Consider the following 23,878-nt stretch of genomic DNA (forward strand, 5'->3'; position numbering starts at 1 on the left):
TGTTGAAATTAGTATTATTGCATTATTATATGATGAAAATATTATAATATACATCAGAAAGCTATTTTACCATGTTATTTGACCTAGTAGCAGAGAATAGAATTTGGTTTTGTTCCTCAACAAGGCAATTAACACAATTGCATATTTCTTATCTGAACTTTGTTCCAAGTACTTGCATTTTCTTATCGCGCATTTACATTCAGCCAAATGATAAGTTAAACAATTGAAAATGAACTAGGCGTTGGGCGTGCTCGACTAGAAGCTAGTCGGTAATTACTGTTAAATTCTATTTGTTATTGTCTCATAAACTTTTTACTCTTTAAGGAATTAAGACTTTAAAGAGATTTGTATCTATATACATTAGGTATATGTACAATACCGTAAATGACTTGTGCCGTCTTCTGACTTACATGATTATACTATACCCTATAATAGCAAACCCCTAATGACATTGTAATTCACTTTTATTGTGTGTATATAGTAAACAATTCAATTGTGAAGTGTTTTAGTAACTAAAAAACAATACAAACAAAACACAATACTAAATATATAGATTAGAAGTTAGATTAACTTAAACAAATATATATATGTATATGTATATATAACTGTGCAAGACTCCTTATTTTTCTTAACTTATGGCAAAGAGGCATAAAAAAATAGTTGAAAACCTGCTTGTGTAAAAGGACATGTTGTATACAGTAAATAGCACCAATGGAAGAGAACAATGCATAAAAAGTGTTAGCATTATAAATATGCAAAACAGAATCACATAAAAATTGGAGAGCTTTAGATAACAAATTTAGAGTATTTCAAATAGCATCAAGAGGGCATAATATAAACATTGGGGACAGATTCGTGCTAATATAAAAAGAAACGAGCAATATCATTAATTGCATCTATAACAATATTTGTACGATTATTCGTTAGAGTAGATCCTGTTCCAATCATCTTCGCCTTTAAACTCAGTTTTATCCCACTCTAGTTTGCTGTTTAATTTGATTACCCAATCACAGAATTGGCCATCTTTGAGATTAACGAAATCGGCAAGGAAAACATTTACGCGCGGCTTTTGGCCGTTGTCAAAGGGTCCTGGCAACTGTTCCACTATCCACGGCTTCAATTTACGATCCACCCGCTTCGCTGTGCGTTTCAGGGTGAAGAGTAATCGCAGCGCTATATAGCGACCCGTGGGCGTGATCAGACACTGGGAAACGTAGCCCTGATGGGGCTGGCGAGAGAGCAGCGAGTCAGCAAGAAAGGATTGCAGCTTCTTAATGCTGGCCGTATTGGGCCACGGTGTGGGCCACGCATAGCTGGGCCAGAACTGGACAGGCAGACCGATTGGACAGCGACGACAGATGAGTACCACTTGGCGCTGCAGTTCGGCGCAGCGCGTCAAGGAGCATTCGAGCAGCGGACCATCCGTTGTGGCATACAAACGTTGATCGAAGAACTGTACCAGCTCCTTGTGCAGCTGCTGATGATGAGGGATGGTCATATCATAGAAATGTTGTAAGTCCAACACAACGACTTCTTCGGGATGTGTGTCCAGGAATTGACGCAACTCCTGCAGGGGCTCGAACACTTCCATAGCAAAGACACCGTGACAGTAATAGAATTTGCCTTCATGTTGTGCTATACGCAAGTCGAAGTAACGCACACCCAGATTAAGTTGCTCCAAAATGTTCGAAGATTGGTTTTTCGACCAACGGCGAACAAAGCATGGGAAAACGCGATGCCAACGACGTATTGCAGTGTCCGCATCCGGTGCTAGCTTTGAGTCGCTATTAATACCATAGGTCATCGTATTATGGGAACCTACGACGGAATTGCTTCAATGTTAATTAGTCGAATGAGACGTTGTATAGGCTTAGATGATCTCATGTACCTGGTATGGCTAAATTGATAATTGATAGATCGCGTAACTCTGGCGACAAATCGCGCATCCAGTGCTCCTGGGACATCTTTGCAGCTGAAGGTGAATTTTGTGCTTTTATGGCGATGTTTAAAATTCAATTAAGCAGTGAACGTTCCGTTTGGGTCATAAACAGCGGTAATTTCATGCATGTGCTAAAAGTACTTGTGAAGGGATTGAGGTATCGATTCACTTGGCTTCATGCAATAGTCAACTATCGATATTTGTGTTGGCGCTTGAATTTCAACATACCGATTAATTTTAAAAATTTATGTTAAATGCTATGAAAAATACATACACATTGTCTATTAAGTTAATTTTAAATTTGGATTATCATGAAATTTACTATAAAACGTTCTATGTTTCCCGTAATAAGAGTTTATTACAAATAAGCATTTTGATTAGACGATTTACATGACACATGCACTAAAACTAATTTATATTTTCCTTGTTCTCCCCATCCAGCTCCTCCAATAGAAGATTTTGATGGGTGCGCTTGGCCAGCAGCTGCTCCGTTTCATTGAAAGCCCGAATATTACGAAGACAATTGTTGAATGTACAATTGCCAAGCCAATTGCTCTCATTGTAGCTGCAAAATAAATCGGAATTAAGGATTATCAAAATATTTCAAATTCATTTGAATTCAAGAAAAGCTCACCGCTGCAGCTCACTAAAATGTTTGATGGCCAAGGATTTTTCACTGCTATTGGGCAGAGGAATGCCATCTGCCAAAATGCCCAGATTACAGGTATGAAAATTGCAATTGTGTCCGAGCAGCTCCAGCTTGGCCGATTGATCCAGCAATTCCAAGCCGGTGTTGCACTTCCTGATCTTCACATTGTTAAGTTTGGCGCTGGTCTCGGCACGCATTGAAATGCCAATGGCAAAGTTCTCCAGCAAGCAATCCTGCAGATTAAGACTAGCTTCTGGCATGCAGACAATGGCCTCCTGTGTGCTGGAGCGGCCGTCGCCCAACAATCGGCAGCTGCGCAACGTCAACGTGCCATTGCGCAGCAGAATGCCACGGCGCACATGCCGGCAGTCCAGTACTAGCTGGGCGAGAGTGTAGTCGCCATCGATAACTAACAAAGTACTGTCCTCATCGCTCGAACAGATCAAAGGCAGCTTGTCTAGATCATGCTTTGATCCGATTACGGACTCCGCCTCGACGAGACCCTGAATACTTCCATTATCATTGAGATGCTCCAGGAATTTTATGGTGTGGTGGCCGGGTGATATGAATATGTCTTCGTTGGCCTGTGAAATGCTGAGCACATCCTAGAATTAAGTGAAATTATTAAGTTATAAATAATAAGAATTAAGCATAGTTACCGCACCTGCAATGTATTGCCCAGTTGCACTTTTATATCCGGCTTCACGCGCTGCTCGGCCAGCTTTAGTAGGGCAATCTGTGTTTGCAGCTCACACGGCACTGTGACCACGTGACACATTTGCTTATGATCCACTTGCTCGTCCAGCTGACTCAGACGCCCTGGACTGCGCTGCAGCAGATGGCGCTTTAGGCCATTGCTTTGCAGTTCACTATAGGCGCGACGCATTTCCGGATTTTCAAGAATCTCGAATTCGCTGCGAATGATGGCCAGGCGCAGATGAAGGCACATCAGATCCGTCACTGGCAACATAGATTTATTCAAATTATTCGATTTGGGACTGCCGCCCGTTTTGGGTTGTTTTCGGGGTGGATCTGTGGTATTGTCATTCAACTCGACGGCCTCATCGTCGCTCTCGGCTTCGGCATCGCTCATGTCCAGCTCCAGGTATTCCAGACGCTGTTGTATATAGCGCGCCTCCATTAGCAGCGTGCGCATATGCAAAGCCAGTGGGCGTGGCAAGCGATTCTTGCTCAAATCGCAAGCCAGCTGTATGCGTGCCTGCAAATGCATTTGCACCCAATCACGATCATCATCATAGTCCTTGTCCCATGGCATCCACACATGTGAATAGAAGAAACGCAATCGATCTATGCACTCGGCCGTGGTGTCCACATTCAGTGCCGAATTCTCCTGCTGTAATGTAGGCCACAGTTCAATCAGGGAGACTTCATTGCTCTCCGGCAAATGCACATCCTGATCCTGTACGGCAGTCACCGTAAATACGGCCTTGAGTTCGTCGAAAATTACCTGCTCCACGTACCCAAACACAATGGTGGGATAGCGCAGCTTCAAGTCCTCGCAAATGACGCGCGGTATTTTCCACATAGCCTGCCAGCCTGCATGTGTATGTGTGTTAATGTGAGTACGCTCTGCGCATGTGTGTGTGCGCTACTTACCTGCTGGCTCAATTTGCAGCTCGACGTAGGACTTCCATTCTGAGCGTACTTGAGAGGCGGGCATTGGCGCGTTATCCCATGATAGTACAGCTTTCGCTTCCTTTAGGCGCTCCAAAAATGATTTTTCGTATGTATAGACATCCATTTTGGGTTGTTTGTTGAAGCAACAAGCGTTTAAATTTGAATGTAGGTACGAGAGAAGCTGCGCCTGCCTCGGCAAATACAAAGTTGCTATTACTTTAGTTATCGATAATAATTATAATGAGTGACGGAGCAGTCAGCTAGCTAGAGTGTATCAAAAAAGTACTTCCAGCATCGATACTTGCCACCGTAAATTGTTTTCAGTGAATTCTATAAACAAAACTAATAATATGGCTGCGAATACAACAGTAGACGAGCATTTCGAAGGCGCCGATGTAAATATTGTTTAATATCCACATAAACACAGTAATGCATTTATTAACATTGCAGTTCGACGAGGATGCTGACGATGAGCAAATGGTCTCCACCAACTCGGGCCGCAAGCGTCTTTTCAGTAAGGAACTGCGCTGCATGATGTTTGGCTTTGGCGACGATAAGAATCCTTATACAGAGACAGTTGATCTACTGGAGGATCTGGTTATTGAATATATTGCCGAGACCACACATCGTGCCATGGAAATTGGCCGAACGGGCCGTGTGCAGGTGGAGGACATTATATTTCTCGTACGTAAGGATCAACGTAAATATGCCAGAGTCAAGGATCTGCTAACAATGAACGAGGAGCTGAAGAAGGCGCGCAAGGCTTTCGATGAGATTAAGTATGTGGGTAAGTATCTGAAATATATTTGTCTATTCATTGGAGCAAGTTTCTAAATATTATTTGTTTCTATCCAGGCACCGAAGGCAAGCTTAAATGACACAGCCCAAAGAAACCAAACTCAACTTAGCATTAAGCTAAAACTTAAGTTTATTTGTAAAACTTTTCAATTAATCAAAGTAGTCTTCAATGTCAATGTCTGGATTTAGTATATCATCGCCATAGGGTGTCAGATCGGTGCCGTTTAAGATCAGGTTCTCGCATGTCTCTGCCAGATCCGTGTCCCCAATCAAAATGGCGCCGCGTAGTCGTCCCTGTTGCAACACGAATTTAATGTACTCCTTATTGCGTGTGCAGCGCACCAGTAACTCGTAGTCGCGACCCAGATCCTGGCCATTGAAGCGCCCGAGCAGTACAACAGGAAAGCCAAATAGTTGCGTCACATGTCCGAAGAGCTCGAAGCAGAAGTCCTGATAGACAGTTTCTCCTTCGTGCACGGCTGCCATACTGCGGCCAGCCATGGCACCCATTTGGCGGGCCTGTGTCCACAGACGCATCTGGAACCAGTGCGCGCCATTAGGCCAGCCAGCCGTGCAGACATCCCCGGCGGCATAAACGTCACACAGATTCGTGCGCATCATTTCATCCACTTTAATGCCGCCATCCGCAGCCAAATGGAAAGGCTTATCTGTCTCATAGTCGTGTCTGGGCTGCACCCCCGTTGCAGAGACAATGAAATCACAGCTGAGATGCTCCACACTGCCATCATTGTGCTTAAGAGTGACAGATAAAGCTGTGTCAGCTGGGGACTGCTCCACGCGCTCTATCTGTGAATTATAATAAATCTTCGGCATAGCTCGACTGGCTGAATCTGCGCAGCCTCCGCCTAAATCGAAACTGCGATGCCAGTCGGGTCCCAAGGCGGCGCCACGTTTACTTCGTTGCTGCTCTTCCTCCTGCTCAGCTGTGGGCAGCAATTCGCTATAACGCATTCGCTTGATAGCCGTAGTGGGCTTTGTCGTTGCTGTCTGATCCGGCTCTCGCTTGGCCAGCTGAAAGAACTCAGCTGCGCCGGGATCCACAAAGGTAGCCGAGATGTGAGCGTCCTTGATAACCCAGTGAACGTTCACGTCGTGCAGCTCATGTGCCAATTCGCTGGCAATCCCTCCGTTGCCCAAAATGAGCACATCCTTGGCGCTGGCCAGTCGACGCTGCAGCTCCAGCACCGAATCCGTGTCCCGTAAGCCAATTATGCGTGCGTTGAGCTCCTCTTCCCCGGCACTAAACACTTTAGCTGCACCACCTGTGCACAGGCAGAGATGGCGATAGTTGATTACCAGCCCTGTTCTGGTGCGCGCCCAATGCTCGCCGCTGTTGATGTATGCCAACTGGTCCACTATCGTCCCAATGCCGGCGCGCAAATCACTCACGTTTTGCTCCCGTACATCGAACTTGTGCAGATAGCGTGCAACGGGTACTAGATTAGTCACGCTCTTCACCACGCTCGATTCGGTCAGCAACAGAATCGTTTCATCTGGACAACAAATGGTTAGGGTTTCGGCACAAGAGACGCCGGCAATGCCGCCGCCAACGACTAGGAATGTGCAATTACGAGACATTTGTGAAACTAACAAATGCCAACTACATACTTATTTACTTATTTTAGAAACACAATCAGCTGTTGCAAAAGCTGATGAAATTCTGAAACCTAATCAGCTGTTCTAGTTTTTTTGCATTGACAATACATATACAAATCGTGAACAGCTGATTGCCATATATACATACATATGTATGTATATAAATGAATCTCTGGCTTAGTATTAGTGCTTAAATGCAAGACAATTCAAATTGTAAATCAAAATCAGCTGTTCCAGCCACAGCTTTCCGCATTGCTAATACCACTGCTGAGGATTGTTGAGCTTGGAAATAAGTTAGATTGTGAATAAAAGAAGTCTTATACAGGCGATAATGGGAGAAAACAGACGAAAAGTAGCAAATCTATTTAACAAATTATTTCAGTGACCTTTTTGATTGCTTATCATAAAAATTCTTCAGAGTTATAAATTATAAATTTCGTATAAGTTTTTCTCTCTAGTATTCCCTCAAAGTATTATCCTCTAAGTGCTTCTCCACGTCTTATGAACGATCACACACTTCACGTCACCTTACTGCACTGCACTGACGTCCACCGGGCCTAAGAGACTGAAGAAATGCTGCAGCTACTGCCCTTTATATAGGGCGGCTTTCACTCAAAGCCTGATTGTCGCTCAAATGCTCAAATGCTTTACTGCACTGCACTGACGCCCACCGGGCCTAGGAGACTGAAGAAATGCTGCAGCTACTGCCCTTTATATAGGGCGACCTTTACTCAAAGCCTGAGTGTCGCTCAAATGCTTTACTGCACTGCACTGACGCCCACCGGGCCTAGGAGACTGAAGAAATGCTGCAGCTGCTGCCCTTTATATATGGCGACCTTTACTCAAAGCCTGAGTGTCGCTCAAATGCTCAAATGCTTTCCTGCACTGCACTGACCCCCACCGGGACTAGGCGACTGAAAAAATGCTGCGGCTGCTGCCGTTTATATAGGGCGACCCTCACTCAAAGCCTGAGTGCCGCTCAAATGCTCAGCCCGACGATACCAATGAGAACACTCTCTGCTGCTGCGAGCATTCTAGCTTACTTATATGCATACATATATGTAAATACCAAAGGAAGACTGCTGCAAGTAACGACTTTCATGATATTCTGTGCACCTTCAGGGAGGCAGGGAGAGAGATGCATGCTGTCTCAACATATGAACAGTTACGTACATACATACATATATAGGCAAACGAATCATAATCAGCTGTTACAACCTTAGCTTTCTCACGTTGCCAATTCATATGCAAAATCAAACCCAGCTGATTGCTGTGTAATCTCAAATGAAAGTTCTTTTTTTTATATATATATATATTTTAACAAAAATAAACTTTAATTATTTACTGTTTGGATTCCTCTTTTTTTTCATAGTACTCGCTGTAATCGTACTCTCGAAAAGGCACATCGTAGGTGATTAGACCACAATCGCGTGCCTGCTCCACGGCGACGGTCAGACGCAAATGACTCTTCTGGCAGAGACCCGTCTTGGAGTAGCTGAGCACTTGGCCGCTATATGGCGAGATGAACTGTTTCAGCAACTCCGTGTTGCGATAATCCAACACAAGGTACTCATCTCGACAGATGGGGCACGGATTTCCAGTGCTGATCCTTCCCTGGCGTATGCAGGTCTTGCGTGTCTTGCGCGGCGCATACATGCCCTTATGATTGCGACTGTTGGAATTAATTTAACTCTTAGAAAATGTAAAATTCATTCGTTCTGCTTTACGCACCGATATTGTGTCCACACAAAGTCGTCCCCATAAGTTGTTTTGTATGCAGCGCTCTTTAGATAGCGTATCGAGGTCTCCACCGGTATGACAGTTTTACGATCCTTTGGATCTGGAGCAGCATTTGCAGTATTTTCAGGAGTTTCTTCTCCATCTGCAGAGGTTTCAGTTTCAGCTGCCGGTTCGGTTTTGCAACGCAACGCACCGGCTGTGTGCAATGCCGCACGACTGTTGCGTGTTATTTGTGTCAAGGCGCTGTAAATGCCGCGTGCTAAAGGCAACATTTTTATTAATTATTTGCAATTTCTTTATTTGTTAACTAGAAATGCATGTGCGGCGACGTAACAACCAGCTGTTTATGATTTTTTGCTCTTAACAGTTCTAGATGGTCACACAATCGTATGGCTGACAAAAAGCTTGATGTTATGACAGCTCGCGTAAGTTAATCGATAACAAGCACTGCACGCAAACAATTTAATTTATTTAACAATTTTCTGTGCATTTAATCTCAAAATGTAAGGTGTATATTACTTATTGTCTTTGGCAAACATCAAAAACTTTCACACCACGATTGTCTGTGGCGTATAAAGTAACATCATTTAAGCGCAAGTAAATGCGCGCTCAAACGCACATAACGGTAAAATCAAGCCGATCACTCACTACACACACACATTCAAAAAGAGAGGGCATGAATGAAAAGCTGTCATTCGCTCAAATTTTATTTAGTTGCTGTCGGTATTTACTAGTGCGAAGTGGCCTGTGCAAATGCAGGCAGAGTCGCGGTCGCTGTCGGTTTCCGGGTCGCAGAGCTTATATGTGTGTGTGTGTGTGGTGTGCATTTGCGAGTTCACGCCTGTGACAACATAAAATCACGTGTATAAAGGCAGCATTTATTTACTTTTTACCCATAGTGGGGAGCCCTTGCTGACGTATGTAATTCTTGTAATTCATGGCGTGCGTCCTTCTGTAATAGTGTGTGTGTTAGTGCTGTGTGCGTGTTTTTGTTGCTCTGCATGCATAAAATGTATTGTGGACTCTATTTTAATCAATATATATTTCTAGATGGTTCATTTAAATTTAATTGCTTTAAGTAAAACCCACACACATGGCAGTGCTCTGCTGTGCGTTATTCCTTACAGGTGCCTTTCCCGCTAACAGCAGCCACAACACAATAGCAACTGCGACAATAAGAACGGTTTGAGTTTGTCGCTATTTGCCGCCCGCTGTCGACGACGCCAACAAAAAGCAACACACACTCGCACAGAAGGTGAGTCAAAAGCTCGAAACGTTACTGTATGCATGAGTGTATGTGTGGGTATGCTTGTATGCGTGAGAGCGTTTGTCTAGCGTTGTTTTAATGCTTTTTATAAATAGTTACGCGAGTGCAGAGTATGCAAAAGCAAAGCCATCAACATTTCTTATCAATTGCGAACAGCTAACAATAAAAACTATAAATACGATGAATCGCTGACTTTGAAAATAGGTAGGGAGAGGGGTACGCAAGTAGTTTTTGCCCTCAAAACACATAAAAACTTTCGAGTGACTTTTCGCGCATTTCGTGTAATAAATTGCGCTCCTTCGTTGCCACAACACACACACACACACACAGACAGCAAATCCCCGTAACATTGCTAAATTAGTACCTGTTGGCTGCGTGGCCCCTTTTATTTTTATTTTTTGCGCCTTACGACAACAAACAAGCCAAAAAGTGTGCCAGCCATTGAACAGCTATGTGAATACCCCGTTCTTTTTTCGATGGATGAGTACCTTTAATGAATGAGTAGTTCTATAATTGCAGTGAGAGAATGGGAATGCGTTTCTTTGAACTGAGTTCGATTGCTTATATGATATGTGCGGGCTGAACTTAGGTTGAACTTCGATTATTTAATTCAGATATTGTTTTTCTAGGTTAATTAAAAGATGATATTAATAAATTATCCACTTGTATATAAATTAACAGTAATGAAATATGAGTAAATTATTATTTGTTAAATTCATTGGCAAGTGAATACACCTTATATATAATAAATAGCGGAATGTCTTAGACGGCATAGGAGTTGTCGCGATTGACGCCGTAACTAACATTTCGCTGTCTAGCTTTTCATATTCACATTCCATGTTTAGCTCACCTTTTAGGTGGGTCGTCTCGCATTTATTTTCGAAATTTGAATCAACGTTTTTCTTTCCAATTTTCCCTTCTTTATTTTTGTTGTTGTTCGTATTTTTATTTTGCACGTCAAACGGAAATGTTTGGCCTTTGGTAGGGCGTTACAAGCCATCGGATTATGGGTTTCGTTTTCATGACCTTTGTGGGGGCGGTGCACATCGCGACTTTTGATAACCATTAGTATTGCTCTGACTCTGACTGTCAGTTCCTTTCACGTAATATTTCTTGTCAGTGTGGGCGGACGCTTCATCAATAGCCAATAGTTGCCAGTTTTAATTAATGCGTTTGCCGTTAACCAACCAACCACGATTTCCGACAATTTGACAGTTCCATAAGTGTAATTCGCTTGACATTTCCTGCTGTGAGGGCAATCATTAGCACAATACACTAACTGCTTATACTATATGTCTTGTATGTATGTACGGACGGTGATTGGGAATGGAAATTGTTTTGTCAATACAGAGCGCATTATGTGGCCCTACAACAATATAATATAGAAGTAAAATACTTGTATATGTGTCATTAACTGACCTCTGACCTAAACTCCAACTAATGCATAAATAATAGTCAACTACTTCAGTGAAAATCCCACAGTTAATGGGGTCTATGCGTGAAGAACCACGTTCGTTTCGAACCGTTAAATAATATTTATATCAGGGGGCGTTCGATGGCAATATGAAGTTATTTAGAATCGATAACGAAAGCAGGTTGTAGTTGATGAATCGTTGTTTATAGAATAGCGAGAGAAATTATACTAAGAAGCGAAGTGTTGAAAAATCAATTCCATCAATCTCTTGTTAGATTGGCAAATACTTAAACCACCCTCATAGGTCAGGCACTCAAAGTTTTTGTTTACATTTCTATATTGATTAGAAAGTGCTCTTCAGGTATTGATTTACTTAAAGTAGTTGTGTTTGTATGCAAAGAGTACACTTTGGCTACCTCTTAAAGTATTATCTTTGATAGTTGACTTAAAAAATCATTATGTGAATTTTTGTTTGAGTTAAACTGCATTGATGGGACTTTAATTGTGCCTTTGTAAGAAGCCTATGTAATAGTTGATCAGTGCTTCCTCAGGCCAGCCAATCGCAATGCTTAATCACACCAACACATGCGCACGCCCACACGTACGCACACACACACGGGCTGACACTCGCTCTCTCAAACACCTGTGGCAGTTGGCATATAAATGCACACTTACATATGTATATGCACATATATGTACATATATGGTTGCCTTTGTCTAACCCATGGTACTTGAAGTTAAATTTGAGCCTGGCTTAGGGTGAAGCAGAGTTGCAGAAGTAGTTGGTATTTAAATGCATATGTGACGGCGGTTAGATATAGTTGACTTTGTCTAATTGAATTTGATGTCGCTTTGAGCCAAGCCAACGTAAAGTAATAACAGAGCTAGGCGAGTTAATTATAGAACTTCCATTTATTATATGTGCTGACTATCGTTTATTAATAACTGTAAGTAATTTTCTCATTTTCAATAATTAATGTTGTTTGTGTATTCGTATATATCTGCCCTAACAATACAGCCACAGCTCAAGCATTTCGTGTTGAAATCCATTTGTCATTTCACAAAAAAAAAATTCCACTGACCTCAGAGATAATTAAGAATGAAAATGGACTGCCAAAATATGTAGCTGTGCATATAATCCGTTAGCCTACCTCAAAATTCGAGTCTCACCACAATTTAAATACCAATTTGCCTAATTAAGATGACTTAAAGCAGCACCTACAAAGCCCGCCCCCTTCACACCCTTTATCAAGCTGACAGCTCACTCTGGGAGCGCGAATAAGTCCCAAAATATTGCGTGACATACAGTTGGCCGAGCGGCTAGGGCAAAAAGTCCGGAGTGCGCTGTCTGCTGACAATGCAAGCCACGTAAATGACATCAACATGTGCAGAGGTCAATCGTTGGTTGGGCTTGTGCTCCGTCACCTGTTCCTTCTGTTGGATTTTTATAAATTCACGAGCTCTATGCAACAGCGGCACATTTAAGAGCATTTAAATATTTAACGCCCACCCTACTTTGTGCTGATTGTTTCTTTTCCCAGCGAGCTCCTGAATAATGCACACTGGGAGCAGCTGACTTGTTTTTTCCGAGTCCTGGGAAACGATTTTCAATGTTGAGCTGTCAGTCAGGGCCAGTACCTGAAAGGAAACCGTCCTTGTTAATGCGAGTTCAATCTATATATTGCTTATTTTATATATATTTCTTTTATTTGCCTGCTAAATCAGACGATGACGGCCAAAAGTGATAAGGAAATACTGGAGAATTCCATGTACGAAGACGATCCCAATGGCAATTCAGCACCCACAGCACTTCATCCGCAGGAGGACAGGCAGACGACGTCAAATGAAGCATCAACAGCGAGCACCAGAACTACTACGGCAGCAGCAGTAGTGACCTCGCCACGTTGGGGCCCTCAAAACAAAGGTGCCCAGGAGCTGGCATCACTCTATAGTCCAGGTGAGATTAAGAGCTGTATAACAGCTTAAAACATATGTACATCTAGGCCATAATATCTGTGTATGAATGCAATATTATATATACATTAAAATTGTGTATTTTGAAGCTAAAGTTCGAATAGATTTTATTACCGTATAATTTTTGCCAGAGTATTTTGAATATATCGTATTTAGATATATATATTAAACGATAAAATATTTTAGTATCAAGAAGATAATATTGGAGTACAACAAAAGCTTAATTTGTTTTTTTTTTGGCTACCGGCTCCATCAATCGTAAAAATAGATTAGCTGCTATCAATTTAATCAGTTTGAGTAACTGTATATCATTTTCGTAGCCTACTCGTTAAATTCATTAATAGCAGCAAGCAGATAATCAATTATATAGTAGCTATATAAGTTCTATATCGCATTTACTTTGGGCAGGTAAACGTGCCCAGGAAATCATTTGTGTTTACACCTGCATCGGTCTGATGATCATCAATTTGGCCCTGATTGCGAAACACATGCGCCTGGAGCGCATCAGCGTGGCCTTCATCTCTGCATTGTGTGGCATTATAACGGCCGACTTTGCCTCCGGACTGGTCCATTGGGCAGCAGATACCTGGGGCTCTGTGGATTTACCCATAATTGGCAGGGTAAGACTGAAAACTTGACTTGAGCATTGGAACTGTTAATCGAATCTATCATTTATATATTTCTAGAACTTTTTGCGACCCTTTCGTGAACACCATCTGGATCCGACTTCAATAACACGTCACGATTTCGTTGAGACAAACGGGGATAACTTTATGGTTGGCATACCCATACTTGGCTATTTGGCGCACTATTTTTACATAAAGACACCGTACGAAATACAACAGAATTTCGGCTGGATCGCTTATGTATTTCTATGCTCCATATTTGTGGCTATGACGAATCAGGTGAGACCAGGCAGGAATCTACAATTATTAATTTCAAAAGAAAGTCAGTTAAAGTAAATTTGGTATGAACTTCCGTTTGGTTCTATATGCGCCCTTAAGAGCCGTTTCTGAATAATTATGGGATACCTAAATCTGAATAATTAATAAGAAATAAGCTTACATGCCTTACCATTATAAGAAATATAACTAATATCCGTTTACTATTCCTTTAGATACACAAGTGGTCGCACACGTATTGGGGCCTGCCACGATGGGTGCTGTTGCTCCAGAACTGTCATATAATTCTGCCGCGCAAGCATCATCGCATTCATCATGTGGCGCCGCACGAGACTTACTTCTGCATAACCACCGGCTGGCTGAATTGGCCACTGGAGCAGCTTAGGTGAGTGCCTTGAAATACTTGATAAATTTACAAATTCAACTAACTTTTCGATTCTTTTAGATTTTGGTCAAGGTTTGAGTGTATTATTGAACGCTTTACTGGCTTAAAGCCGCGCGACGATGACTTGAAATGGGCTAAGAAACTGACATAGCTATGCCTTAGCCAACTGTATATAAAACTTGGACCAAGCAGCGTTAATTATAAAGCTTTGCCAACTATATGAAACTAAACCAAAAACAAAAAACCATTGAGAGCAACAAAAGTCGTTTGCTACAAAGATTACTTTTTATTTTTCGCAAAAAAAAAAAGGAGAATTATATTGAAGCATATAAATAAGGTTAACTAGTTTATATTTATGCTGTCCAAAGAAAATTACATAGTTTTTAGTTAAAAGAGAAAGTTTGTTAAAGAAAAAGAAATAGTTTTGTTAAGTAATATTGTATTGTGTAATGTTGATTCATGTATTTGTTTATAGACCCGCACATGCATAACGTACATTGATCTCGGTACTCATAAAATGTTACAAAGAAATATACAACGAGTGAGCCTTATCTACGTATAGATAGTATATTGTATATGATAAATTTAAAACTAGCACACACACAGGCACAAAGAGCTTGTTTCAATTGTTAGTGAAACGTTTTTTTAAATCTTTACAAATACACCAACTGCTTTATTATGGCAACAATTTTGATACCCAAATATAAAAAACAAAAAGAAAAACCATTTTCAATACACCTCAACGGCTTCAAAGGCTATTTACGTGAAGATAAATAATTATATATTTATATTTAAATATATATATAAATGAACTAGACGCTGTATGCAATCAAGAAAGTGACTTACATATTTGCCTTATAAACAAATGACTTTAATTATATTATACTAAAAATACCAAAAGACAGTGAACAATTTTATTTTAAAGAAGCTAAGCAACTTTTTTAGTGCGCACACATTTTTAATAATTTAGTGCATAAATTAATAAATTAGTATTAGCAATTAGAAAACTTCTGCTATGGGATTATGTAAAGCAAACGGCAGGCCAACTATATGTATGTATGTGTGTATTATAAGCCTAAGCCAGCTAACTTTGTACTTGTACTTTTTGTAAACAGAAAGAAAAAAAACACTTTTTATATATGTATATACATAGAAATATATATGTATGTACTTATATCATTTAAAACGCCTGACAATGTCCTGGAGTGCTGAAACAAGTTTTGCATAACAAACTAATTATAAGTGAGCAATATTAATTGTGATTAAAAGAAAACCCAAAGAGTTAAGCTGATAACGAAATGTGTTTTCAATTGTTAGTAATTTAGTTTATTCACAGTTTAGACACATTCACAAAATTTCCCAAGTATGCAATTCGTTGAGATAACAAAAACAACATCAACGTGCTGCATACTTGGCATTATTTTGTTGTTTTTTTATACCCTGAACCCATTGAAAATGGGAAATCAGGGTATAATGGTTTTGTTAAAATGTATGTAACAGGCAGAAGGAGGCGTGGCAGACCCCACAAAGTATATATATTCTTGATCAGGGCGACGAGTTGAGTCGATTTGGCCCTGTCCGTCTGTCTGTCCGTCCGTCCGTCCGTCTGTCCGTATGTATGAACGCGTCGATCTCAGAAGATATAAGAGCTAGAGACTTCAACTTTTTTTTAAAATGTCCGTATATATCGCGCGCATATCGAGTTTATCACTAAAAAACGATAACTCATTCCGATACTTTTTTATCGATAAAACCCTTATCGAAGATCAGTTAAAAAATTATATCTCCTACATCTTTCAGGCTAGAGTCTCCAAATTTAAAATGTATATTAAGTTGAATTTTATACAATTTCGGTTTTTGTTAAAATTTACCCCCCCCACCCCTAAATCCACCCCCTCACCCTCAACTTTGTAAAAGTCGTATATCAAATACTAGTGACTTGTGCTTCGGTATACACATACATTTAAACATTATAATTATGTTCTGAAAGTTTCATTTCGATCGTACGTCTAGAAATTAAATTATTCAACAAATAAGTTCTGATTATATTTCCAACACTGCAGCGCAACCCAAGCGCAATCGCCTGTATATGTGCTCGTGTGTGTGTTTGCTTGTGTTTGTTTGCTGCCTGTGTGTGTGTGTGTGCTTGTGTTTGTTTGTTTGCATATGTGTGTGTGCGTGTGTATGTGCGAATTATTATTGAAATATCAGTTGCTCGAAGGGTTCAGGGGATCTCGTAGTCGAGCAGTCTCGACTAGAGCTTTCTTACTTGTTTTTTTTTTATATTGTTAATTGTGATTTGTTAAGCTTTTCTCCAATTATCATGCATTAGACTGTGTATATGTTTTATATTTAACTCGATGATCTGGCTAGTGTATATAGTAGCGGATCTATATAACGCTACTATATAACTAGCCCGATTATCGCAATTTAAATAATCATTACATTTTGTTAATTTATTCTCATTTAAATTGTTTATATTTTAAGCACGCACTTTATGTGATTTGGTTATTCTTTTCACTACTTTGTAAATACATATGTATAATTGAAACATTTCATATTTTAGGTTATGTCTTACAAGGAGCACGTGCTACAGCTAGAGTTTACTCGAAATATTATGGAGGCATCTCAACTATTGCAGCCCAAGAAATGGTTTCAGCAGAAGATTTCCGTTGAGCAGAATTAAAGTGAGTATTTATTTACTTAAATATAATTGCATATCAATTAAATTAACTAACGCGCAAAGAAAGTCTCTCCTAACCGCAAATTGTAGTTACAATCCGTCGTTAGACCACTTGCTGCTACATGTACATATCTTTATGTACAATTATTTAAATTCACTAAATGTACACTATGTAATTAATATAAATTGATCTATACTGTGTTTGTCACCAAATTTATTTATTATAAAAGTCAGCTCACGCACTCAACTCAACGCCACAATTGAAATTGAAATTTATCGAAAGCGCACATTTGAATTGTGTGCCGTGTTTTGCAACACTGGACAATCAGCTGTTAAAATGAATGCGGCAATAAAGTACAGTTAGCTTTCTGTTACTACTATCTATTTTGAATTTGTCACTAAAAATACAATTGACCAAATTTACATAGTGAATATATAAAAGCAAAACATTATTATAGATCTTCATATATTTCAGGTATGAAATCCAATTGATTTATGTCTTGCATTCCACTTGCATTCGATTGCAGTCAAAGTTATCCAAAAATAATACCTACATATGTACATAAGTATACATATGTATGTATGTATGTATATACTCTATCTCCTAGGTAATCTCAAAGTATTTGGCAGTACTTCACTTTCTCTATCTGAAGAAACACTATAATTAAATAATAAATATATTAGTACTAATTATTGGGCAATTATGTTGACATTCTTTAACCTTCCCCAAGTTAGTCCAACTTTTTCGTCTTTGCTTTCAGTGCTCTCTCTTTCAATTTGCCGTTTTCTTTCCACTTTTTCCCGTGCCTTCGTCCATTTGTCAATGTTTCTCTCGGTGTTGAGCTGCTTGAATCTCTCGTTCTCCTTGTACTTATTCTGTTGGCGTCGGAGAGCATCCTGATTGTGCACAAAGATCGGACGAACTTTATATCTTAGCCAGGCTTTGATTTTGCTGGATTTCTGTTTAGGCGGCTCTAAGTTATCTGAAGCGGCGTGTTCCCCAGGCTTTGACGGTTGCTCCGACTTAGATGGTCGCTCCGAGTCTGGCTCTTGATAAGATACTCTTACGTGTGGCGTAGGCTCCTCTGTATCTATCCTTCGCTCCGATTGTGCTGGGGACACCGTCGTTGGTGATTGATCACTGATTCTTGCTCGGCCCTTAAATTCCGGTTCCGTTGTCTTCATCGGTGGTTCCGATATTGTTGGGGTATAAAATATTGATACCGGCTGCGCTGCTTTCGATGGTTTCTCCGATAATGGTGGAGACTCGTCGTTTGGCACTTCATCGCCTCTGGGATATCCTGTTGGTCGCCTCGATTTGCTCGATCCGGAAATAGTTTTTTCTGATACTTCCACAGTTTGAGTTGTTGATTCACCCCATACAATTGGGCCAGCTGTTGCCTTTGATTTGGATGGTGCCTCATATTTGGATGATTTCTCCGGCGTTGGTTGCGATTTCTTTTTTAAGCATTTGCACAATTTTTTCGATTTCTTTGCTCGCTTCGATTTAGCTGGCTCCTCTTCCGTTATCGAGGGTAGCTCCAATATTGATGATTCTCTCTGAGATTGTTCCGATATTATCGATTCATCCTGCCGCCGTTCCACGATCTCTGTGTCATCGGTCTGCATTTCCACATGGTGTTGGCCTCTCCAACAGCGACACAACACAGCCAGAAGCACAAGAACAACAACATAAATTAACACCAGGACCACCGTTTGCCAGCACGATAAGTCCTCATATTGCAGTGGCAACTCGTCAAACTCATCATCATCAACGTCCTCCTCCAGCTGCAGCAGCTCGCAAATTCTGTCCGAGTCCAGGATGGGCATCTCGATAAGATTCTTGTACAATGATGGAGCCACTTCGGCGCACCAGGTGGCCCAGACATCGTTGACCGTTTTCACGACCAGATCCCTGCAGTGGGCACACATCTGGCCCATCCATTGGTGGCATGCCGGGCAGTTGCCCTGGCAATCGGGATTCATGTTTAATGCATCGAAAGATCGGACACACACTTTATCGAGAGCACATTTTTCAAAAGCTACTAGGACAACTACTGGACTAAATTCCGAATTATACTGCTATAAAATGCTGCTATAGGGTGTTACAAAACACATTCCGACCTACTTGTCTCAATTTTTATTCACTAAACATGAGTATTTTCATCTGAAATACCGAAAAATCTGCAAAGGTTGTGAAATTAGAGAATAAAGTCTCGGTTTAATATTGTAAGTTATTATTTGAGATTAATTTATTTATTTTATACTTTTCATCAATGATAATATATGTATATAAATATGGGATAGCAAGGACTTTGTTTTCAATGTTTAAGGACATTATTTTCTAGTTGTATGCTTAAATTCCTTCATTTCCATGGACTCCTTTTCAATTTCGCGCTTACGTTCAGCCTTGACGCGAGTCTTGGTCCACTTCTTGATGTTCCGTTCGTTGAGGATGCGCTCGAGCTTCCTATCCTCCTCGTACTTCTTCTGTCGGCGTTTTAGCGCACCTTCATTGTGAACGAAAATCGGGCGGCACATTTGATGCATCCATGCCTTGAAGCCCTGCTTCTTTTGTGGCTTGGGACAGTCCTTAGGTATTGCTCCGGTCTCGTCCGGTTTGCAATGCCCTGCTGGCTGATCCGGTTTCGATGTGGCTGGGATTAGCTGCAGATCTTCTTGCTCGTTGTGAATGGGTGGCCGGTTGTCAGCTGTGCAGGTCTTACGCCAACGGCGGCACACAACGAGTAACAGCACCAGAATGGAAATATAGATGATGATCAGGGCGATCTTTTGCCACCACGCAAACTCCTTGTACTCCACTGCAATTTTATGTGGACTGATAGCGGCCACTTGGACCTCAAGCAAATGCCTTAGCTTCTCGCAGTCATAGACGGTCATATCGGCCACCTCCTTGTACAACGGCGCTGTGGTATCGTGCCACCAGGCGGCCCAGATGTCCGTGGCTGCTTCGGCAAACAGATCCCTGCAACGGTCGCACACTAGGCTCATCCATTCCTGGCACTCCGGACTATAGATGTCTGCCTCACACTCCGGATTCATGACGAAATCGTCGAAAGATCAAAGTCTATAATTAGCAAACGTTTCAATAGCTACTATGTATGTTATATTAGTTATATTGTTACTAGGTAAAATGCTCGTATTTGTGCCTACACATTTAAACTTTTATTAGAGGTGGAGCATATGAGCTGCATATCTTGACTACTCAGCCGAATCATGCTAATCTATGTGATTTGGGAATCTACAAGTTGTTTCCAGTCTTTGTTCTGTTATTTCATACTATTTGAACATGTAACAGGAGGAGTAGCCAGAATATTTTATATTTAACAGGAGGAGTTAACAGAAGCAGTGAATGTTCAACAGCAGGAGGAATAACAGAATATTTGAATATAATGGCCCGCACTGCTTGTCGGGTAAAGCGTACACAGAAAAAAGGAATTTGTATAACCATTACACAATTTGTTGGACTATATAGATATTAACTAAAAAAAATCGACTGATAGGCCAATTATACATATCGTATAAAACCTTTTCCCTAACAACGACTACTTTAACAGCAAACCGGCGCAAGCTTTACCTAGGCAACGCCTGGGCCACAACAAAAGTTATTTATGTAGAATTTTCGCTATATTAATTTGGATTTATAATTGAATATAGAATAGAGCAAAATGAGTGCCAAGAAATCAGCGGAAAATGTGGATACAGCAGCGACAGCGCCGCCGCCTCCTCCCACAGCTGCTGGCCGTCCGCCCACTTCACAGCTCTTTTCGGTAGATTGACTGAATTAATATATTATATTTTCACTATATTTTGATTTCCATTTGCAGCGCGGTAACCTGGTTAGCAGTCGCAATGCTGGCGACAAGACAGCGCTGGCTCGACCCTCGACAGCGGTGCGTGCGGTGGGTTATGCAGCTAACGCCAGCGGCTCGGCGGGTCAGCGATTCGATCAGTTCTTTTTGGAGAAGGTCAAACAGCAGACGCTGTCCTCGGCCAATGCATCCGTCGATGCGGCCAAGGAGGTCAAGTGAGTAGAGCCAAGCTCCGCTAAGCGGTTTAACAAATTTATTACTATATTTTTGTTCAGTCCGCAGATCAAGTACAAGAATATGGAGATAAAGATTGTTAAGCTACTGGAATCGTCCATTGTGCTGGCAGCTCAAACCTCATCGAATCGTTCAACTGGCACCAACAATGCCGAAGTGAAATCCGCGCTGGCCGAGGCGCTCAACAAGGCGAAGGACGCATCCTCATTGGATCGCATACTGCATCACGAGCAGGACAAACAGGGCGAGAATGTTTTTCACAACTTTGATTTGACATATGCGGTAAGCAGTGCAGCATTCCCTAAAGCTCCTCTCAATATTACAGTGGGGTTTCTTTATCCATTCCTTTCAGGTATTCTTCAATCTGGCCGAGCAATACGAGAACAATGACATGCACATTGAGGCGCTGAATACCTACAATATTATGACCAAGAACAAAATGTTTCCGCATGTGAATCAGCTGAAGCTGAACATGGGCAACATCTACTTCAAGATGGGCATGCACAAGAAGGCCATCAAGATGTATCGCATGGCATTGGACTCGGTGCCCAATACGTTGAAGCAGCTGCGCCTGAAGATCACCGAGAACATCGGTGTGCTGTTCGTCCGGCTGGGCCAGTATGCGGATGCTGCCTCCAGTTTTGAGTTCATCATGTCGGAACGCGCCGATATACGCAATGGCATCCATTTGCTGCTCTGCTACTATGCCATGGGCGATGTGGACAAAATCAAGAGCAGCTTTCGCAGCCTCTGCGATGTGCAGCCGGTGGAAACGGAGCGGGATTTGGAAAATGAGAATAATATAATACGCCTGCAGCAGCAGGCTGAACAGGCTGGCCAAGCGGGCGTGGATCTGGGTGATAACGGAGCCGAGGTGGCCATTATTGATGCAGAGGCGGGCAGCTCCTACGAGCAGCTAAATGATCCAACGAAGAGCTCGGCAAATGCCAAGAATCGCTATGTGCTGCAGGCTCTCAAAACGGATGAACTCGCAATTTATACGAAGCAAAGGCGAAATACCGAGAAACGTTCCGTTACCATGATTGTGGATCTGATTTCGCCGCTCATCGAGGAGAACTACAATGATGGTGAGCTTGGATTTATAGAACTTATATGGCCCATTTAAACCTATAATAATATTCGATTCCACACACAGGCTACAACTGGTGCATTGAGGTCATCAGGACCTCAAATCTCTCCTGGCTGGCCAACGAACTGGAGCTGAACAAGGCGCTCGTCTATTTGCGCCAGAACGATGTCAACCAGGCCATCGAGACGCTGCAGATGTACGATCGCAAAAGCGAGAGCTCCATGACGGCCAGCGCGCTAACGAATCTGAGTTTTATCTACATTAATGTGAGCTCACAATGTGAATTGTTGAATGTTTAATAACCTGTGATTCGATTCGCAGCTGGGCAACCTGGAGATGGCCACGCACTGCCTCAATCAGCTACAGGAGCCGGGCGCCCTGCAGACGAGCGCCTTGGCCCTGGTCAATGCAGGCATTGTGGATATGCTGAATAAGAATTTCACCTCGGCTGGCGAGCGCTTGCAACGGGCACTGCAACTGGATCCGAATAGCTTTGAGGCCAACTACAATCTGGGCCTGTTGGCCATACAGCAGCAGGATTACGAACTGGCCGAGGAGCAGTTTGAGCTGCTGAAGGCTCAGCTCTTGCACCCGCATTCGGTGCAACACAGTCATGTCTACTACCAGCTGGCCAAGCTGCAGGAGCGACGTCTGAGCAACGCAACGGCTGGGGGCGGCTTCAAGTCGACTGCCTCGCCAGGGGCACTGCAGGCCTACCTCCAGGTGCTGGGCATCTCGGCGGCGGAGATTGATTCGCGACTGTACGAGAAGGTGGGCAGCATGTACGAACAGCGACAGGATCACCAGGAGGCCAATCAATACTACAACGAGGCGTATCGCATCAACATGAGCGACATCAACATCGCCAGCTCCATCGGCTCCTACTACATCAAGCTGCAGGCCACGGAGAAGGCGCTCTATTACTATGAGCGGGCAGTGCTCGCCGATCCCAATGACCCCAACCTGATGCTGCGCATCGCCAGCTGCTTTCGCAATTCGTATTTGCCGCCCAAGCAATATCTGGGCATGTTTGAGAAGATCTATGCACGCTTTCCGGACAATCTTACCTGTGTGCGTGCCCTGATGCAGGTGACCAAGTCCCTGGGTATGTCCGAGCTGCACGAACGCTATGCCCAGGAATATGCCAGGCTGCACAAGCAGCAGCAGGAGCGACAGAACGAACAGCGTTACCAACAGCAGCGCCTCTCCTCGGCTACCTCCAGTCGGAGCAGCAGAAGCAGCAACCTAAAGGGTGAGTAACAACGTCCGTCTGTTACCTCTATCTCACTCTCTTTCTCTTATTCTGTCCTTGTAGCTTTGCGTCCCTCGAATGAGGAGCGTTTGCAGGAGAACAGCGACATCTCTGCCACGCTCGCCTCCAATTCAACGGGTGCCTACAATGCTGAGCAGTTCCTTCAAAGCGGCGGCTCGTATTCAGTGAAGCAGTATGTGGATCCCTTGGGCCCGCCAGCCGAGCGACCTCGCACTGGCATGTACCGCGCACAGCAGAGCAATGATTCGGACGATGATGCAGAAATGAATGCGGACAGCCTGTTGCCCATTTAAATCATATACATTGTCTATTTTATATAAGTAAATAAACTTTGTTTTTAAATATTTGCGAGTGTTATTCTTACATTTTCAATTGGTCCTGCAATTTAAGGAATTATCCTATTTCAAACTTACCGCCAATACTCAAGCAGTTCAACTCAGCA

The 23,878-nt window shown here is 42.2% G+C and overlaps 9 protein-coding genes across 17 annotated transcripts in view; 3 read left to right on the forward strand and 6 right to left on the reverse strand.

The window, feature by feature from the left end:
- Positions 1–890: 890 nt before the first annotated feature.
- Positions 891–23,878, reverse strand: part of LOC115562796 (PI-PLC X domain-containing protein 2) — a 49,994-nt gene continuing 27,006 nt past the window's right edge. Inside the window, exons 1-2 of one of the 3 annotated variants that reach the window (XM_089257751.1) lie at positions 1,889–2,182; positions 891–1,832 (exon numbers count right to left, since the gene is read on the reverse strand). In XM_089257751.1, the coding sequence (XP_089113877.1) occupies positions 917–1,804 (888 nt within the window). In that variant the 5' untranslated portion in view covers positions 1,805–1,832; positions 1,889–2,182 and the 3' untranslated portion in view covers positions 891–916. Of the gene's footprint in view, positions 1,833–1,888; positions 2,183–23,878 lie in introns of those variants that run through there. The other 2 variants (XM_030384897.2, XM_089257752.1) reach the window with 2 other exon arrangements.
- On the reverse strand, positions 2,271–4,462 carry nesd (SHC binding and spindle associated nessun dorma). Its single transcript, XM_030384887.2, has 4 exons — positions 4,206–4,462; positions 3,253–4,145; positions 2,574–3,193; positions 2,271–2,504 (listed from the first exon to the last, which is right to left on the reverse strand). Exons 1-4 carry the CDS (start codon positions 4,348–4,350, stop codon positions 2,348–2,350), a joined length of 1,815 nt encoding a protein of 604 aa, XP_030240747.1. The 5' UTR covers positions 4,351–4,462; the 3' UTR covers positions 2,271–2,347.
- Positions 4,476–5,200, forward strand: Taf13 (TATA-box binding protein associated factor 13). The gene is made up of 3 exons (XM_030384918.2): positions 4,476–4,621; positions 4,677–5,013; positions 5,082–5,200. Exons 1-3 carry the CDS (start codon positions 4,577–4,579, stop codon positions 5,102–5,104), a joined length of 405 nt encoding a protein of 134 aa, XP_030240778.1. The 5' UTR covers positions 4,476–4,576; the 3' UTR covers positions 5,105–5,200.
- Positions 5,137–6,798, reverse strand: Pyroxd1 (pyridine nucleotide-disulfide oxidoreductase domain 1). Its single transcript, XM_030384892.2, has one exon. The coding sequence runs from the start codon at positions 6,621–6,623 to the stop codon at positions 5,175–5,177; it is 1,449 nt and encodes a 482-aa protein (XP_030240752.1). The 5' UTR covers positions 6,624–6,798; the 3' UTR covers positions 5,137–5,174.
- mRpS18B (mitochondrial ribosomal protein S18B) lies at positions 7,955–8,745 on the reverse strand. The gene is made up of 2 exons (XM_030384910.2): positions 8,373–8,745; positions 7,955–8,313 (listed from the first exon to the last, which is right to left on the reverse strand). Exons 1-2 carry the CDS (start codon positions 8,651–8,653, stop codon positions 7,983–7,985), a joined length of 612 nt encoding a protein of 203 aa, XP_030240770.1. The 5' UTR covers positions 8,654–8,745; the 3' UTR covers positions 7,955–7,982.
- Positions 8,880–15,060, forward strand: Kua (Plasmanylethanolamine desaturase Kua). Of its 7 annotated transcripts, none has more exons than XM_089257498.1 (7): positions 8,880–9,006; positions 9,509–9,636; positions 12,788–13,019; positions 13,445–13,656; positions 13,723–13,941; positions 14,154–14,323; positions 14,384–15,060. In XM_089257498.1, the coding sequence occupies exons 3-7, from the start codon at positions 12,791–12,793 to the stop codon at positions 14,472–14,474; spliced, it is 921 nt and encodes a 306-aa protein (XP_089113624.1). In that variant the 5' UTR covers positions 8,880–9,006; positions 9,509–9,636; positions 12,788–12,790; the 3' UTR covers positions 14,475–15,060. The 7 variants fall into 7 exon arrangements, with proteins under 7 accessions (XP_089113624.1, XP_089113626.1, XP_089113623.1 ...); XM_089257500.1 differs by having other exon boundaries at positions 8,906–9,006; positions 9,482–9,636; XM_089257497.1 differs by lacking the exon at positions 8,880–9,006 and adding an exon at positions 9,050–9,341.
- Positions 17,400–19,108, reverse strand: LOC115562772 (uncharacterized). The gene is made up of 2 exons (XM_030384845.2): positions 17,728–19,108; positions 17,400–17,664 (listed from the first exon to the last, which is right to left on the reverse strand). The coding sequence occupies exons 1-2, from the start codon at positions 18,990–18,992 to the stop codon at positions 17,604–17,606; spliced, it is 1,326 nt and encodes a 441-aa protein (XP_030240705.2). The 5' UTR covers positions 18,993–19,108; the 3' UTR covers positions 17,400–17,603.
- On the reverse strand, positions 19,320–20,153 carry LOC115562802 (uncharacterized). Its single transcript, XM_030384909.2, has one exon. The coding sequence runs from the start codon at positions 20,067–20,069 to the stop codon at positions 19,344–19,346; it is 726 nt and encodes a 241-aa protein (XP_030240769.1). The 5' UTR covers positions 20,070–20,153; the 3' UTR covers positions 19,320–19,343.
- Positions 20,573–23,783, forward strand: nompB (intraflagellar transport protein 88-like protein nompB). The gene is made up of 7 exons (XM_030384883.2): positions 20,573–20,797; positions 20,855–21,054; positions 21,115–21,355; positions 21,426–22,161; positions 22,230–22,429; positions 22,485–23,415; positions 23,479–23,783. Exons 1-7 carry the CDS (start codon positions 20,696–20,698, stop codon positions 23,727–23,729), a joined length of 2,661 nt encoding a protein of 886 aa, XP_030240743.1. The 5' UTR covers positions 20,573–20,695; the 3' UTR covers positions 23,730–23,783.

Source organism: Drosophila navojoa, chromosome 3 (assembly GCF_054131105.1).
Source record: "Drosophila navojoa isolate 15081-1374.11 chromosome 3, UAZ_NAV_1.0, whole genome shotgun sequence".
In the NCBI taxonomy this organism is placed as follows: domain Eukaryota; kingdom Metazoa; phylum Arthropoda; class Insecta; order Diptera; family Drosophilidae; genus Drosophila; species Drosophila navojoa.

Bases quoted from the DNA above. Each gene is read 5' to 3' on its own strand.
- nompB (XM_030384883.2), top strand. From the start codon at position 20,696: ATGAGTGCCAAGAAATCAGCGGAAAATGTGGATACAGCAGCGACAGCG. The intron at 20,798-20,854 runs GTAGATTGACTG...TTCCATTTGCAG, and splicing joins CCACTTCACAGCTCTTTTCG to CGCGGTAACCTGGTTAGCAG. The intron at 21,055-21,114 runs GTGAGTAGAGCC...ATTTTTGTTCAG, and splicing joins GATGCGGCCAAGGAGGTCAA to TCCGCAGATCAAGTACAAGA.
- Kua (XM_089257498.1), top strand. From the start codon at position 12,791: ATGACGGCCAAAAGTGATAAGGAAATACTGGAGAATTCCATGTACGAA. The intron at 13,942-14,153 runs GTGAGACCAGGC...CTATTCCTTTAG, and splicing joins TTGTGGCTATGACGAATCAG to ATACACAAGTGGTCGCACAC. The intron at 14,324-14,383 runs GTGAGTGCCTTG...CGATTCTTTTAG, and splicing joins TGGCCACTGGAGCAGCTTAG to ATTTTGGTCAAGGTTTGAGT.
- LOC115562802 (XM_030384909.2), bottom strand. From the start codon at position 20,069: ATGAATCCGGAGTGTGAGGCAGACATCTATAGTCCGGAGTGCCAGGAA.
- nesd (XM_030384887.2), bottom strand. From the start codon at position 4,350: ATGGATGTCTATACATACGAAAAATCATTTTTGGAGCGCCTAAAGGAA. The intron at 4,146-4,205 runs GTAAGTAGCGCA...ATACACATGCAG, and splicing joins GCTGCAAATTGAGCCAGCAG to GCTGGCAGGCTATGTGGAAA. The intron at 3,194-3,252 runs GTGCGGTAACTA...ACTTAATTCTAG, and splicing joins AACTGGGCAATACATTGCAG to GATGTGCTCAGCATTTCACA.
- Taf13 (XM_030384918.2), top strand. From the start codon at position 4,577: ATGGCTGCGAATACAACAGTAGACGAGCATTTCGAAGGCGCCGAT. The intron at 4,622-4,676 runs GTAAATATTGTT...TTAACATTGCAG, and splicing joins AGCATTTCGAAGGCGCCGAT to TTCGACGAGGATGCTGACGA. The intron at 5,014-5,081 runs GTAAGTATCTGA...GTTTCTATCCAG, and splicing joins CGATGAGATTAAGTATGTGG to GCACCGAAGGCAAGCTTAAA.
- mRpS18B (XM_030384910.2), bottom strand. From the start codon at position 8,653: ATGTTGCCTTTAGCACGCGGCATTTACAGCGCCTTGACACAAATAACA. The intron at 8,314-8,372 runs GTGCGTAAAGCA...TAATTCCAACAG, and splicing joins TTTGTGTGGACACAATATCG to TCGCAATCATAAGGGCATGT.
- Pyroxd1 (XM_030384892.2), bottom strand. From the start codon at position 6,623: ATGTCTCGTAATTGCACATTCCTAGTCGTTGGCGGCGGCATTGCCGGC.
- LOC115562772 (XM_030384845.2), bottom strand. From the start codon at position 18,992: ATGAATCCCGATTGCCAGGGCAACTGCCCGGCATGCCACCAATGGATG. The intron at 17,665-17,727 runs GTTAAAGAATGT...ATTTAATTATAG, and splicing joins GTTGGACTAACTTGGGGAAG to TGTTTCTTCAGATAGAGAAA.